At 39.8% G+C, this 16,692-nt stretch overlaps 1 protein-coding gene across 1 annotated transcript in view; it reads left to right on the top strand.

The window, feature by feature from the left end:
• Positions 1 to 15,130: 15,130 nt before the first annotated feature.
• Positions 15,131 to 16,692, top strand: part of Adamts12 (ADAM metallopeptidase with thrombospondin type 1 motif, 12) — a 325,593-nt gene continuing 324,031 nt past the window's right edge. Inside the window, exon 1 of the mRNA XM_005386164.2 lies at positions 15,131 to 15,603. Within this exon, the coding sequence (XP_005386221.1) occupies positions 15,477 to 15,603 (127 nt within the window). The 5' untranslated portion in view covers positions 15,131 to 15,476. The remainder of the gene's footprint in view (positions 15,604 to 16,692) is intronic.

The following is a 16,692-nucleotide window of genomic DNA, read 5'->3' as shown; positions in this document are numbered from 1 at the left end:
ACTCTAGCACAAAGGATTTTCCTGACAGAAGTGCAATAATGCTTTATCAGCAAGATAAAATTAATGATGAGGTTAGAATCAGAGACTAGAGTGAGGTCAAATGATCAATCAGGCTAATGACATCTGTAAAGACTGACTACTTTCTGGTTTCTAAAAACACTAGACAGACATGGTAATACGTGCATTTAATCCCATCTATGTAAAAGGCTGAGGCAGAGGAGTCGCAAGTTTGAGGCCAACCTGGGCAACTTAGCAAGATGTTATCTCAAAAATGAAGACAAGACTGGGGATGTAGCTCAGTGCTCCCTTGGCTCAACTTGCCAGTCCTAAAAAGAAACAAAAATAAAAGCAAACAAATAAACAATAAAAATAAAAAACAAAGGCATCTCTACAACCAATATAATTGGTATATACTAAAGTTCACATGCTTAAAATATAAAATTTGATTCCACAATACTCCAAAGTTTCATTTTGTCTCTTTGTAGTCTATTACTATTTCAAATTCACTTATTCTGATGTTTTTTCTGTTGCTACAGATTATTGTGATTGTTGTCTCATGTCAACTTATTTTGAATAAGAACCCAATAATAGTTTAGTAGATGGATGATTGACATTAGGCTAAAAACTGAGGGAGGGAGAATTTTGTTGGTAGTTTTTAAATTATTGGTTCAATTTAATTGACTGATATTGGGTTTTTAAATAATTTTTATATCTTCTTGATTCCATTTTAGCAATTCATACTTATCTAGAAACCTGTCCATTTCTTCTGAATTTTCCTTAGAGTACAGGTTATTAAAGGAGATATTGATGATCATCTGGTATTAATGATCATCAGGATCCATTGTATCTTAGTTACTTCTCTCTCATTCATGAGACAAAATACCCAAAATTAAGGAAGGAAAGGTTTATTTAGCTCACAGTTTGTGGAGGTTTCAGTCCATACTCAGCTGGCTCCAAGGCAGGGTGGCACAGAGCAGAGGACAACAATTCATGGCTGTGGAAGACAAAAAAGCAACAAGAGCAAAAGGGAGGAGCAAGTCTCTTTTCCTCCCTTATACTGTATGCAGGTTATCTGCCCTAGGGCAGGAGTGGCACTTAAACTCCCAATCCCAGCATTAGATATGAACCAATCACAAACCCTAGATCCAACTGTCTTTGAAAAACCTGCCCCTATGATCACATAAGGCTTTGGGGGGACATCCAGATATAAGCCATAATACATTGTGATTTCACCCTTTTTGTTCACAATTGCATGGATTTAGTTCTTTCCTTTTTCATAAGGCTGGCTAAGGGTTTGTCTATTTTATTTAATCTTTCAGAGAACAAACTCTTTGATTTATTAATTCTTTGTATTGTTTTCTTAGTCTCTAATGTGTTAATTTCTGCTCTGATCTTTATAATTTTCTCCTTTATGTGTGCTTCGGGTTAAACTTGCTCCTCTTTCTCTAGAAGCTTGAGCGTAAACATTAGGTTATTTATTTGAGCTCTGTTTTTCTGATATGGGAATTCACTATAAATATCCCTCATAGGACTGCTTTCATTGCATTCCATAAACTCTGGTATGCTTTACTGGCATTATCATTTAATTGGAGAAACTGTCTGATGTCTTCTTTAATTCTATCTGTGACCCATTCGTTGTTCAAGAGGGTGTTATTTAATTATCATGTGTTTATGCAGTTTTTGTGATTTCTTTTGCCATTGATTTGTAATTTCGTTGCACTATGATCTCGTAATGTGCATGGGATAATTTCAATTCCTTTACATTTACTTAAGCAATTTCTGTGAGCTAGTGTACAGTCTATTTTGGAGAAAGCCCCACATGTTGCTGAGAAGTATGTGCATTTTGTTGTTGCATGAAACACTCTCTAGATATTCACCAAGTCCATTTGTTCTGATATTTCATTGCTGATTTTCTGTCTAGTTTAGCTATTTGTGACAGTGGCTACTGAGGTCCCCAATTGCAAGTGTGTTAGTGGTTGTCTGATTTTTCATGTACATTACTGTTTGGTTTTTATAGTTTGGTGCACTGATACTGGGCACATATATTTATGATGGTCATGTCTTTCTCTTGGCTTCTTCCCTTAATAAGTATATAGTGATTGTCACCTCTTCTGATCTGTCTTGTCTTGAAATACACTTTGTTTGCAAATAGAATAGCTATCCCTGCTTTATTCCAAGTTCCTGCCATGTGGAGTAGCTTCCCATCCTTTGACATTCAGTCTATAGATTTCCTTTTTAGTTAAATGTGTTTCTTGTATGTAGCATGTTGTTGGATCTAGTTTCTTAATTCATTCTGTCAATCTATTTCTTTAGATTAGTGAATTGAGACCATTTCATTGATAATTATAACTAATATGTATTGACTTATCCTTGTCATATTATTTTCCTGTTGTTGGTTCCCTCTCTTTCTCTCTATTTATCTGTTTGCCTTTCCTGGTGAGTTCATTCTGTTGGGATTCATGGAATTGTTATCTTCATTGTCTTTTTCTAGAATATTCTTCAGAACTTTTTGTAGTGCTGGTTTGTTGGTCATGAATTTCTTCAAATGCTCTTTATCATGGAAGTATCTTATTTCTCCATAAATTTGAATAATAATTTTGCAGAGTACAACAACTTGAGTTGGAGGTTGTTTTATTTTAGGGCTTGAAACACTTCACTCCAAGCTCTTTTTGATTTATGGGTTGTGCTGAAAATTCACTGTGAGTCTGATAGGTTTCCTTTTATAGGCTGTTTCTTTTCTCTAACAATTTTCAATATTCTGTTCTTGTGTTAAATTTCTGGGCTCTTGATTATTATATATTGTGGTGTAAATTTTTTTTCTGATCCTGACCATTTGGAGTTCTATATGCCTCACTTATTGTATCTCAAATTCTTTTCCTATGCTTGGAAAGTTTTCTGTTATTACTTCTGTGACAGATTTTTTTATGCCCTGTGTTCTATCTTCTGATTCTTCATTGATTAACTAATCAATTAATCTTACACTAGTTTGCTTTTGCATCATCTACCAGCTGTTAGATTGACTTTTTTGTGGTCCTTTAATATTTTTAAGGGATCTTTTATTTGATCCACCAACTGCAACCCTGTCTTCTAGATTTGATATGCTACCTTCACATTGGTTGACCCTGCTGTGATACTTTCAGAGGAATTTTCAGTCTCCTAGATTTCTATTTGAGTCTGTCTTATGAAATCCAGTTCTTTTATATGTTGGCCATTTATGTTTTGCATGTAATTGCTAAGCTCTTCTATTGTTTTATTTGTATCTACTCTATACTCCTTAGTCATTTCTTTCATTATGGTCAGCATCTCTTTAATTATCTCCATTTTGCTTTTGTCAGTAGACTTGTTATTCTGTTTTGGTACTTCTGTTACTACTAGTTTAGAAAATTCAGCTGGGTGACTTTTGATTTCTTCCACCTTGATGCCCTTGATTTGCCTTGGGTGAGTTGGGGGTTATGGATTATATTTGCTTCCATGTATTCTTGTCTTCTATTTTTTCTTTATTTGTTTTCTCTATTGAGGCTTGTAAATTGCTTAAGGTAGGTAGCTTCATTACTAGTGTCAAAACATCTATAGCCATCAGGGATGTCTGCTAGGTATAGTTGCTTTTTGTCTATTGAGCCCCCAGATTCTGTCTCATCAGTTTATTAGGGAAGAAAGGTTGCAGCCTGTCTGGCCAAGCACCCAGTTCTTTGGGACTGGACTACAGTATTGCTTGTGAGCCCCAGACAATCTAAGTATTGGCACACAAGGAAGATCAGTTGATCATAACAACTGTGTCACCTTGGCTAAAGTAGTACAACTGGTAAAGCCATAGCATCAGCCACAGACTAGAAAATGACAATCTGCGGTAACTTTTAATTTGCCATCTTTAACCATATGTGCAAAATTTATAGTTAGATAACAAAATCTAAGACAATTCAGAAAATTGTACATAGTAAATATCCCCTCAATTGAGTGATTTTACCCTTAGAGGAAAAATTTAAAAGGGATAAGAGGAAAAATAGACAAATGAAAGAATAGAAAGAGAGTAGTAGCAAGGGTGAAGGGCAATGGAAAATTACCCAAGCCTCATTAGTGATGAAGAAGACAGAAAAGAAAGAAAGAAAGAAAAAACAAGAACAAACAAAACAAAACAACTAAAAATAATGTACACACACACACACACACACACACACACACACAGCAAAACAAATGAACTGGGAAAAAAAGAAGAAATTTTTCTGCTATTTCAAGCCTCTTATTTGCTTCTGAGGTCTGCAATTTTGTGGCAATATCTAATTAAGGGGGTGACTCTGCTCTTGCTAGGAGACAAAGGATGGAATTAGGGACCAGATCTGCACTGGATTATCCCAGGAAGCCTGCAGTAGGTTTAGAGCAGGGTGGTGGTTTTGGTACTTTCAAATCCACAGAAGTTCAGGCTGAGCCTAGGCTCTGGTCAAGGAGTTGGGACCTAGGTCATTTAGCATAGAACATGCTGGGTGTCTCTTGTCAGCCCAACTATGGCTCCTTATCCCTGGATGTCTCCTGTGGCTGTCCCTTACTCAGTCACTGTGGGAGTTTAACATTGGGAGCCCTGAGGGGGAGCCAACCCATGGTTGCTGAGTCCCAGGTTCAGTTGGCCCCTCCCTGAAATGGTGTCTACCAAGCACTATCTTCAAGGGATACTGTAGTCACTTGAACTGGAGTCACTCACCAGCTGTTGTAGCACACAATACCCACTACTCCATTCCACTGGTGCATTTCTCCCTGGAGGCCTCTGTAGTCCTGGACTTTCACTGTGTCTCTGTAGATTTGATCTTCTTTTCTCATTCCAGGAGAGGTAGAGAAAGTGCAGATTGCCCCTTCCTCTTTCTGCATTGCAGTCTGCCTCTTCATTTTTTCTATGGGCTCCAATTTTCCCATCAGAGCCTTCCTGAGTCCTGGGGATTCACTTTCTTCCTTATTTTCTTCCCCAAATTGTCATTTTTCAGTGTCTGGATTCTGAATTCTACTACTGCTTTCTGTTCCACCATCTTCCTGGAAGTACCCTAGTGTGAATCTTTCAATTTTGATCCTGTAAACTAAGTTTATTTCTCTAGGCAACTCTAACAAAATTAATTTGGTTTCCCTAGACTTCTATATAAGTGGAATCATACACTGTTATCTTTTGTTTGGGGGAACATCAGGTTTGCATCACTCAGAGTAATTATTTTAAGATTTATCTACATTTACAAGTGTAGTTCACTTCTTTTCATGACTGTGTATCATTTCATATGAGGGATATGTTATAGTTTGCTTATTCATTCAACTGTTCCTAAATTTGGATTATAGGTAATTTTTGGTTATTAAGAAAAAATTCTTGTAAGCATTAGTGTATGAATATTTGTGTGGAGAAACATACACTTTCCTTTCTATTGGGTGAATGTTAAGGAGTGGAATGTTTAGGCCATATGATAGATATATATTTAACTTAAAAAAACTGGCATGCCATTTTCAAGAGCCATTGCTTAGGTCTAAATATATGACTCCAAATTCGTATGCTGAAATCATAATTTCCAAGTTGATGATATTAAGAGGTAGGATCTTCAGAAAGCTCCACTGTCACAAGTGAAATTACAGATTCCAGAGATTTATCTTAAGCCTTTTGTACTGTGAGTAAAGAAGTCCACCATCTAAATGAATGAGAACATGGCCCCTCAACAGACATTAAATCTGTTGACACCTCAATCTTAGACCTTCCAGCCACCAAAACTTTGAGAAAGTTCTTTGTTTATTATAGAGCCTATTAGGGATAGATTTCTCTTTCTTTTCTTTCTTCTCTCTTTCTTTCCTTATTTCTCTTTCTTTGTTTCCTTCTTTCTTTTGTTTTCTTTCTTCCCTCCCTCCCCTTCTCCTTCCTTCCTTCCTTCCTTCCTTCCTTCCTTCCTTCCTTCCTTCCTTCCTTCCTCCCTTCCTTCCTTCCTGTGTTTCTCATTTTATTTCTTCTTTCTGCCCTTCAGAAATATTACTCAATTGTTTTTGGCCAGCATTGTTTTAGACAAAAGGTTTGTTTCTTTTTAATTTTTGTTTCAGGTGTAATATGTCTAATTTGGGGGCTTTTAAGATTTTCTATTTATCCTTTGTGAGTAATTAGGTTGTAATATGCCTTGTGGTAGTTTTCTTTATGTTTCTTCTGTTGGGATCTTTTGAACATCTTGGATGTACAAGTTTATAGTCTGCTTCAAATATTTTTTAAAATGTGGAATTTATTTCTTCAAATAGCCTGATTCTTGTGGATCTTAGATACATATAGATTAAATTGTTTGAAGTTGTTGTGTAGCTCCATGATGCAGTATGTTATTATTTTTGTTGTTAATTTTTTTGTGTATTTCATTTTGAATATTTTTTATTTTCAAGTTCACTAATATTTCTTCTGCAAGTTTAGTTAACTAGTAATGCCATCCAATATAGTTTTCACCTCAGTCACTGTTTTTTCATTTCTATAAATTTATTTTGACATTTTTAGGTCTCTTATTTGTCTCCTAACCACATTATGTGTTTGCCTTCTGAATTTATAGAATATCAGTGTAATAAATTGAAAAATACCCTTATTGCTGGTAATTATGACTAGTGTCTTTTCTTGGTGTATTAGTTGGCTTTTTCCTCCTTTTAAAGTGTATTTTCTTGATTCTTGGCTGGAAGAATATTTTTTTAAATTAGCTAACACACATGATGAACCTTAGCTTGAGGGTGCTGGATATTTCTATATTCTTTCAAATATGCTTGTACTTGATTTTGTATCACATTTCAGTTACTTGTAAACAATTCAGTCATTTGATTACCTGTTTTTTTGTTAGGTAAGGTCATAGCAACATTTATCAGCCAGTCAGGTTTTTCTCTACTACTGAGACAATATTTGCCTGAAGTATTGTGTGTTACAAACTATTTTCTAATTTGACTGGTGGAAAAATGAACTATTCCTAGCACTATGTAATTGCTAGAGTTTTACATTGACAGCTTTTCAGTGTGTTCATCCTTTTTCTGCCTTGTGTAGTTTCTTCATATTCATGAGGAGTAGAATTTGATCAAAGGTGTATGTGGAATTTTTTATAAATTTCTCGAACTCTCTCTATACTCATCTCTCCTCTGGGAAGGCCCTGCCTTTTTTGTACTCTTTTCTGCAAACTTGTAGCCTCTTTGATCTCCTCCTGTTCTGACTGTCTCCCCAATTTAGACAGACCATTGAGTGATTTGTGGTCTCCCCTTTCCTCTGCACCTCAACCTAGGAAGTTTCTGTACTCAATATGCTGGGTAATCATAAGCCTCATATCACTGCTTTGTCTTTCTTCAAGGATTGTTGCCTGTGCTGTTTATTGCCTGATATCGGCAACCCCTGTTTCCTTTATCTTATCTATTACTCTGTTAGTTGTTTATGGAAAGGGCAAACTGCATTTCTATCACTCTATCATGGCTGAAAATAGGTATCCCTTTTACTAGATATTTATATCTTGCTTATACAAGGATGGAGAGTGGCTTTACAATGTCTTCATTGAGCCACATATCTTTAACATTCTACTTAAAAAGTGTCTGATGTTAGTAGAAAGACAGCTGAAGTACTTTTGGTTGCCCACTCACACTCTGAACTTTTGATAGAATGTTATCTAGCCATTCCCATGGTTCATGTTCATTTTTCAAGGCTGTAAACAACACACACTAATATCAATGATAAAATAACAGGATAAATAACAGATATCATCTCCTCTCCCTAAAAGCACTATGGATAGACTCGGATTTGGATCTCAGTTGTCAAATACTCCGCAGCAGAGTGGTGACCTTCAATGATGTCTCATTTTTGTCTATATGCTGGGATTGAGTGCTGGAGCCAGAACTATGTGCAGAAATGGCAGGGACCCAGCACTCAGAACACTACCCTTGAGTAGTGGCCACTACCCCACCTTCTGCTGAGGTACATCAGTTGTTTCTGTGAGAAGTGTCTCTAAGGCCTATGTTTGAAAAAAGTAAAGGAAGAAAGGAAAGAAGGAACAAAGGAAAGAAGGAAGGAAGGAAGGAAGGAAGGAAGGAAGGAAGGAAGGAAGGAAGGCAGAGATAGGGAAGGAGGGAGGAAAGGCAGAAAAATGAAAGAAACTGTTTTTGTTTAACTGGAGACTTAAACTGTTATTCTTGCTTTAAACAAATCTCTACAGAAGAATATTTATCCCTGGGGAAAATGCTAGGAAGGAACAGTCTAATACTAAACCACAATTTATTTCCCATAGTCAGGTGTGAGTTAGGAGAAAAATCCAACTGTTTTTAATAGAAAGATGTCTTTATGGGCCCCAAAATGTTCCTCAGACTGTTCCACAGTTAAGCTCTGTCAACATACCCCTCCTCTCATCAAGTGGGTATGAGATTCAGAGAAATGAAGAAACGAATAAAACATAGTCCCAGTATCTACAGTTTATAATGAATAGAAAAATCAGTCAAAAGCTTCTGATTAACTTAAATCTCACTGTATGAAATGCAGCTCAGTTGTCTGCTTTCTAGTTCACTACTACTTGATAACGCCACTTCTTTTTAGGAGTTTTTCAGATTGCCCTCGGCCTTGCATTCATGTATTCAGTTGCCGTCCTCTGATTTTCTCACACTGCATTTCAATGCTCCACTGATCTATCCATAGACGGATCACCCCTGTCACCTTCAAAAGATGAATCACCACACATTCATGTGCTTGTACCCACAGCTTTACTTTAGGAAGCAGCGAGTGAATCCATACAACCCTTTGATCTTGGAGAGGCCCCAGGAGACTTGGTGTACATTTAGCATGGCAGCAAAACAAGTAACCAATAGTGTGACTCAGACAGTTATCTTCAACACACAGAGGGGCTATAAAGCAACAAAGGAGGGCTCCGGTCACCCTGGAGTCCATTCCAACAGGATCTGTTTGGAGAGCAGGCCCCACAATGGATGATGGATAAAGGTGTTAGCAGAGGTTTCTAGTCCTCAGTAGCCATCTCCTGGGCCTCATAAAATGATGTCTGAGAGCACAGAAACTAATGTGCTCTAGAGGATCAAAGTGTCACAAATACTCTTCTCATGACTGTGGAGATAACCCATGCCTCTCTCTAGCAGTGTGAGCAAGCAATGGCAAAACACTTCAAAAACCATGAGATCTTTTATCTTAACCTATGGTTAACTTCAAAGCTGATTTGTCAGTTTAATGCATTTTTAAAAGTCACTTTGTCTTGAGAAGAAACACATACTGTCTATAAAAAGCCCTTTTGGACCTTGTTTTCATTCAGAAAAGTCCACATTTTATATTACATTTGTAATCCTTTGGAAAAGTTATTGGAATTCTAATAAGTTAATTCCAATCTACCACTTCCAGTGCAACACATGGCAAGAATAAAGACACTAAGGCATATTTGTAGTTGTGGGGTGTAAGGGGGTCCTAAATCCAGTCAGAATAATGGCTAACTGGCACAAAGGCCTTGACCCAGGACTGAATCTGGGTTTTATTAATTCATGAAGAGGGGAATGGCTCTGGGATGAGTGACTGCCAGCATGGCAGGTAGTATGGGAGTGCTGAGCTGGGCTAGGTAGGAGGCCTAACATCACCTCTGCAATATGCAGAGAGAGATATACACAAATAGAGTGATCTGCATATCACATATTGGGGCAGTACCTAGTGTTTGGGGGTTGGTGCTTCAGTTTTGATGTGCAATTTTCAAGCCCTGAGAAAGCATAGCCTCTCTTCTTGAGGCTCATTCTTAGCCCACAGTGCGACATCTCTTGGCCTAGCACATGCATAGCACATGCATACTACTTGGGAGATACTGGAGAGGCATCTCTGACCTGTCCCATTGTTTTAAAGACTTCCAGAGAAGTATACTCATCAAAAGAAAGCAAATAAAAGTGAGTCCATGCTAGATAATTCCATTTATATAAAATTCTATATAATGTACACTACTAATCTTTAGTGACAGAAAACAGAATAGGGGCAGCCTATGATCTGGGGTGATGCAAATGGAAAGAAAGAGGAAGAAGGGCTTCCAGAGGAGCATCAGTAAAGTTCTGGCTTGATACATATGATATAAATTTATTACTGTGTTTAACAATATTAAAATTGTTGTAATGATGGGTTCATATATATATATCAATGTATATAAAATTGTTTACTTTAAATGTGTACCATTTATACTATGTTATATCATACCTCAGTAAGGGGGTCCAGAGGAAGGAGTTCCAGAGAAACTTATACATATAAATATATAAATTTAGTTTGATGAAGAACAACATTTAAATTGTAATGATGGCTTCATATACACATATATCAATGTGTATAAAGTTGTTCATTTTAAATGTGTGTGGTTTATATTATATCAAATTATACTTCAATAAAATTTTTAAAAGAGTGGATATTATTATGATATATTCTTACTGCTAAATTAACTAATCACATCCACTGACTTCAAAATTTCTTGGAGGACACAGTAACATTCTTTTAGCAGTGACCCCAGAAGGCTACCAAGAAGCAGGGAAATGCCAGGGAGCACCTCTCTAAGACCAGAGCAGAACTCCCTGATCCTCAGCTAATCCTTCACTTGATGGACCAGGAAACTCTTAGGTTTCTGGTTGAGCTCAACACATAACTAGGCCTTTGGGCCTTCTGAGGCTCTTCCACTCCTGCCTGCAGTTGCTTCCTATAGTGGAAATTCTAACTGGGCCAGATTTCAAGGACATTGATTGAGCTGCCATTACTGGTAGGTAAGAGTTACTGTTTTTTAACAGTTACTGTTTTGTTTTTCTTCACAGAACAAAACTTGATCTCTTTCATCCATTTTGACTTTCATATTAATGAATATGTAAATTCAGAACTATTCTTCCATGCTTACCTCGAGTTTGAGATAATGAATAACACTTCCTTAAATTTTTCTCACTTGACTTCAGGGTTTTCACACTAGATTCTTCTCTTATCTGATTAGCTCCTCCTCATTTTCCTTATTGTTTCTCTTTACTTCTTGGAACTCTAAATATTGGAGTACCTTAAAGTTTAATCATCATGTCTCTTATTCTCTGTTAAATTTATTTAATAGAAAATCTCAGTCTGTTTCATAGCTGTATCATCCACATACCTATGTTGACATCTAAATTATACCTCCAATTTGAACCTCTGAGAACACCAGTGTTGAATATCTTTCAGTAGTTCCTTGCTTGCTTGCATTTTTAAAGTTTTTCTTATTTTAAAAATTAAAAAAAACTAACAAAATAACAATACAAGAACATCTTTTGTCTTCCAAACCCTAGAATCAGCCATTTCTCCAAGAAACCCTTATAGCAGAGAATGGTATGCAGATTTCAAGATCTGGATACCAGGTATGCTCGTTGTTTTCATGGTGTCATTGCTCCAACATCGTTGGGTGAGCAGGCCTAGGAAATTCTCTGTTTCTCTCTCTCTCTCTCACTCTCTCTCTCTCTTATCTCCATGTATACATAATGATGTAAGGCAAGAAAGAACCAGGTAAGGCAGAGACCACTTGACAGGCTTTTGTGAAAGCAGTAAGGCATATGGTTTAGTACCTCAGTACAGGCAGACAGAGGGTGATACGGCCATGTGTAGGGAACAAGGAGAAGTGACATTTTTATAGGAATTGAAAGAAGGCAAGGGACATTAGGTAGGAAGATGTTAATAAACATCAGTGGCCAAAGTTTTCTGCTTGTCTTGCACCTCAGTGGGCAGAGTCCTTGAGGTGTCTGGTGTAAGCTTTCAGGTGTCTCTAGATGCCCAGGGACCTGCAAGATTTCATGCCCCATCTGTCTCTTTTAGTCTCCACTGAGAACAACGCCTTTGCTAACCAACAGGTTGGATACTGGGAGAGTCATGTCCAATTCTAACTTCACAAATCCTTATGCACATTTCTATTTTTATTTCTGTGTGCATCATTATATGCCTCAGCAGCCATAGGTGGACACTAATGTCTTCAGTTCCAGTCCAGCATTACAGGGTTCATTCTAATTTCTCTGTTTTCATATTTGTACTTCCTTTGACTGGCAGTTAGAAACTTGCTTCTCGTTATACTGACTCTGTGTACTTATTTGATAAGTTTCCCTTTAGGTAACAAATCATAATCACCCTCCCCACCTCACCCTGCTCTAGGACATCTACTCTCCCGTACATACTCTCCTCACCCTCCTCAGGCTCTGGTCCCACTCCTGGTGCCTTGATAAATGTCTTGTTTACATTGCTTGGGCTCTGACACCTTGCAACAGGCAGCTTTCTGTCCCCCTTACACTTTGCTTAGGCTCCCTCTGGCAGAGCTCCTGTATGGGACATTTCTGGATCAACCCAGTGAAGCTCTATTACATTTAATTTTGCCTCAATTTAAGAGTCTCTACAAACTGATGTTGGTCTCAATTTAACCAAGAAATCTACATTCTTTGTGAGGTGTGCTGGTTGTTTTCCTTCAGTCTGTAGTATATTCTATTATTCGGGGCTCTATGATATTTTTGGTCATGGCTTTCAAAAGGGCATCACCATGACATTGTTTCTTTCTTTGAATTAATAATCACAGCATCAGAAGGATGGTCTAATATGGTACCCATTTAAATGCAGAGCTAGATAACCTTTAAAAATTTGTAATGAACAGATTTTATAGTTTTTAAACTAGGGAAGGCAGACTTCCAGGGCTTTAGGGGTCAACAGAGTGGACTGTGCTGATTGTTGATCCAATCACTCATTAATGCAATTGGAGGAAGAAAAATGAATAGATACTCGATCACAAGTACCTAGCTCCATCTTATTTCAAGACTACAGAGAGGTTTGAAAGAAAGTACTACATACGACAACAACATTTAAATACAAAACTTTTGAAGCCAACACTTATTGATCTTCAAATGGAGTTAAAAGCCTAACTATTCTTGAAAATCACTTTTCTCCTGCTTTCTGATGCGTTTCAGAAAAAGTACCTTAAAAACTCTCGCATGTGATATAATGAGTTTCTTTTTAATTATGGAAGGCAGTTGTGGTATTGAAGCATGAGCAACAAATGTGCAGTCCCTTTTTATGGCACATTCATTATGACGCCTGAGGCTAAATCACAGGATATCTTGTTGTTTGTTTTTGTTTCGGTTTGAGTGGGTGGCTGTTTCTTTTGTCTTCCCAGGGTTAATGAAGCTCTGAAAGATGCACTGAGCTAATTCTCCTTGAACTTCAGCCATCCCTTACATTTCTAGGGGCCTAGTAGGAAAGCATGAACAGAAGGAACTTTTTGTGAGGTATCTTAGGTCTTTTTTGTCATAATTTGTATTTTATGTGGAAAATACTTAGCCATACGGAATTAAATCACTACCAAAGGCACTGTGGTGATGTTACCTTTTCCGACTGAGCAGAGGAAAATTTGGTAGGAAGATTAAGTCTTCTCTCTACCTTGAGGAAACCCTGACCTTTGCAGAAACTTCATAAATTCTGGAAAGAGGGAGAGAAACTTGATGTTAGAATAGAAACAGAAGGTGCTTTGTGCTGAGTCATGTTGAAAACTTGCTGAAGTTGGAGACATGAAATGGTATTTGTGCTATCGGGTGCAACTATGTAAGTCTTTTCTACAGTACTTGGAATCAAACAGCAGAGAAATCAGCAGTTGGAGCAAAGCAATTTAGACTGATGAAAAAGATATGCAGTCTTGAAGGCACTGGTTTATGGAGGTAGAACATAGCATATGGGGGGGGGTGAAAAGCAGGTCAGCCCAGAGAGAATTTGTGGATTACTAGAAAACTGAAGACGGAGAGATCAAGAGAAGGAAGTCCTTACTGTGCAGAAGAACCAAGATACTGGCTGTGAAAGTTTCAAGGGGCTGACACAATCCAAATCTTTGGTGAGATTTTATAATATTAATATTTCAGGCTTGGACTACTCTGGATGATAGATATTCTTGGTTAAGATCCATATTAGTAAGCTCTGTGTTATTTAATGAAAAACCAGAAGCAATTAACTCACACTGAGAAAATGTTATTTAGCTCACGGTTCTGGAGGTTCTGTGTGGCTCCATCACTGTGAACATCTGGCAAGGGTGCCAAGCAGCAATGGTAGGGAGCATGTGTCAGAGGAAATGGATTCTATCACAAGCCAGGACACAGAGACTGAGAAACTGAGGTGTCACAATTGCAACACTTTGAGAGCAACACTCCGTGACCAAAGACCGCATAGAAGGCCTTCTCATGAGGGTCCACAGTGCCTTTCAATACATGCTTGTAAGAGTTATCGAGGGAGAGTATAAGGGAAATACCACTACAGCTGAAGAGATTAAACACTCTTGGTTGACTTGGCTGCTCTGTCCCTGTGCAAGCTTGGGGGAGTTGGTATCCCAGACCTCTTGCTAAATGCACATGGTTGATTGTTGGCCAGGGAGAACTCCATATCTGGGCCAAATTCTTCCTGAGTGGAGTAAGGAGCCCAGAGGTGAAAAATCTTGGCTGGATTATTCCAATAAATTCTCAGGATGCCTGGCAAGCACCCTGCTTTGTGCTATTCTCTCACTGGTGAAAAAGCTTGAGCATGCGAATGGATGCCCCCATCTCCCACCTCCGGCAGTCTGTACAGGGAGACTGGGTAGATCCTTAACCCCTCCTTGGTCTGGACTACTCTCTCCACTCTCCCGGTTTCCTTCAGGGTGAATGGAGGTGGGCTAGACAAGATGGGTTATGACAGTGGAAAAGCTTGTCCTGATCTGCAGCCACGGGTCCTCTCAAGTGTTTGCTGGAGTCACCTCACTGTGCAGATGAAGGGACTTGGGCATTGTCAAGTGAGCAGATTAGCTCAGACCATTTCCCTCTGTGTGACTTGGTAAAGAGAAAAACTGGCTTTTAATTTGGAAGGGGAAATCTTAGTCTACCCTGGAAGAGAATCCAGGGAGTTCTGAGCGGGAAAGCAACCTTACAGAGTCTCTTACTAGGAGCCGCTCAGGATCTAGGGGAGGACTGCCAGGAAACGGGATGGAGTCCCCTGGGCCCATGACTGCGCTCCTCCTTTGCGCCTTTATTTCGGGTGAGGGGCTGGCTTGGTGGCCTCAGCTGTCAGATTCCTCGGTGTCCTCTGCGTGGCTGTCCTGGCCCCCCTGTTTGGCTTCCCAGCCAGCGGGACTGGGGCGGGCGGGAGCAATGCAGGGGTGTGAGTCCGGGAGGAAGATGAGCGGAGCTGGCCGGAGGCCGGCGGGGCGGGAGCGCGAAGGCAGAGGGGTGGGGACCCGGGGTGGGCTGCGCCCTTCCGGGCTGACCCGTTCCACACCCGCAGAAAGCAGACCCCGTCAGCTGGTTCACTCCCCTTTGAGGAGGAGGGAGCGGGAAAGGTAGCTAGCCCCTTTCTGCTGAAAACTCAAAGCAGGAGGGAGATTGCGCCGTTCTGCCGCTTTGCCTCCTGCCCCGGGACCATGCATCCTTGCCTTGGCCTGCGCGGCCGCAGGCGGGGACTTGACTTCTGCAGCTGAGGGCTGAGACTCTGTGACTTTTCTTCTCCGGACAACCGAATCATGCCATGTGCGCAGAGGAGCTGGCTTGCAAACCTCCCGGTGGTGGCTCAGCTCCTCAACTTCGGGGCACTCTGCTATGGCAGACAGCCTCAGCCGGGCCCGGTTCGCTTCCCCGACCAGAGGCAAGGTTAGTGCCTTTTATAAATCCGTCTTTTAAAAATTTCCTTTAAAAACCGTGGTGCTAAGACATGTGGGAACTTGGTCGCTCCCCTTCCCCTTCCCCCACTTGGCAGAACTCAACCCTGGAAAATCCTTTGGCTGACTGTAAAGAAAGGCCGGCTGGGGGCTCACGTTTCCCATCGGGGCTTGAAGGTGATGACGGCCAAGTCCCCCGAAAGGTGAGCAGCAGTTCCCTCTCTCGGGAGGCTACATTCTTTGAACGACCCAAGAGACAGCTGGCAACCTTTCCTCCCTCGCTCTTTTGTCTTCCCTCTGAATGCCGCACTGTCTCAACCCTCTACTTTTCAGATTCGGAACATGGAAAATTATTTTTATTAAAGAAAAAGGTTCCAGCTGGCCACAGGCGGTCATGACAATGTTTCTAGTTAGTTTTAAACTCCTGGTCAGGGAACGGGAAATGTGATTCCGCACCCCTGCTGAGCACATTTGGCTGTGTTTTGGTTTCCTGGAAAGATTTAGGGTTGTATTTTTAAAATAACAGTGGGGGAAAGCGACCTCAGGAGGGGCTCCAGCACTTTCCCCTGTCCTGTCTTGCTGACCCGTTTCTTGAAAACTATGTTCTAGAAAACATGGAAATTTTAGTGGGCAGTGTGTTATTGTTACTATAATTATTTGTAACCCTAGCACCTGGAGCAAAATGGTGCTGTTGCCTGGTTTTTGTTGGATTTGGAGGGATGGGAGACCATCTTCTTTTTGCTGGGGGAAGCACCGTGCCTCTGGGGAAATAGAGCAGCAGCACATCCTATCAGTTCATTGGACCATTGAGAACATTTTTCTGGCGTTGCAGGTATCGAGTTCCTCTTTGCAGGTGAGGATGCACAAGCAGGGAGCGCTTATGGACCCAGACTTTCACGATAATGCAGCGCCGCTAACTAGTAGCAGTAAAAGGAATTCCCCCTACCCCAGCACATGGTTAGCATCCATTAAGTTCCATCTCTGCTGACTGGGCTAAAGTCTCAGGAATAGACGTGCCCTCCACAGTTTTCTGACATCCTTTTAATTCCCAAGGCCACTTGGGTGATAAACATCACCAGAG

This window comes from Chinchilla lanigera, unplaced genomic scaffold (genome assembly GCF_000276665.1).
Source record: "Chinchilla lanigera isolate Chin_1 unplaced genomic scaffold, ChiLan1.0 scaffold00025, whole genome shotgun sequence".
NCBI classification, from domain to species: domain Eukaryota; kingdom Metazoa; phylum Chordata; class Mammalia; order Rodentia; family Chinchillidae; genus Chinchilla; species Chinchilla lanigera.
Note: the sequence above shows the minus strand (reverse complement) of the source record. Positions and strands in the feature narration are given on the sequence as shown.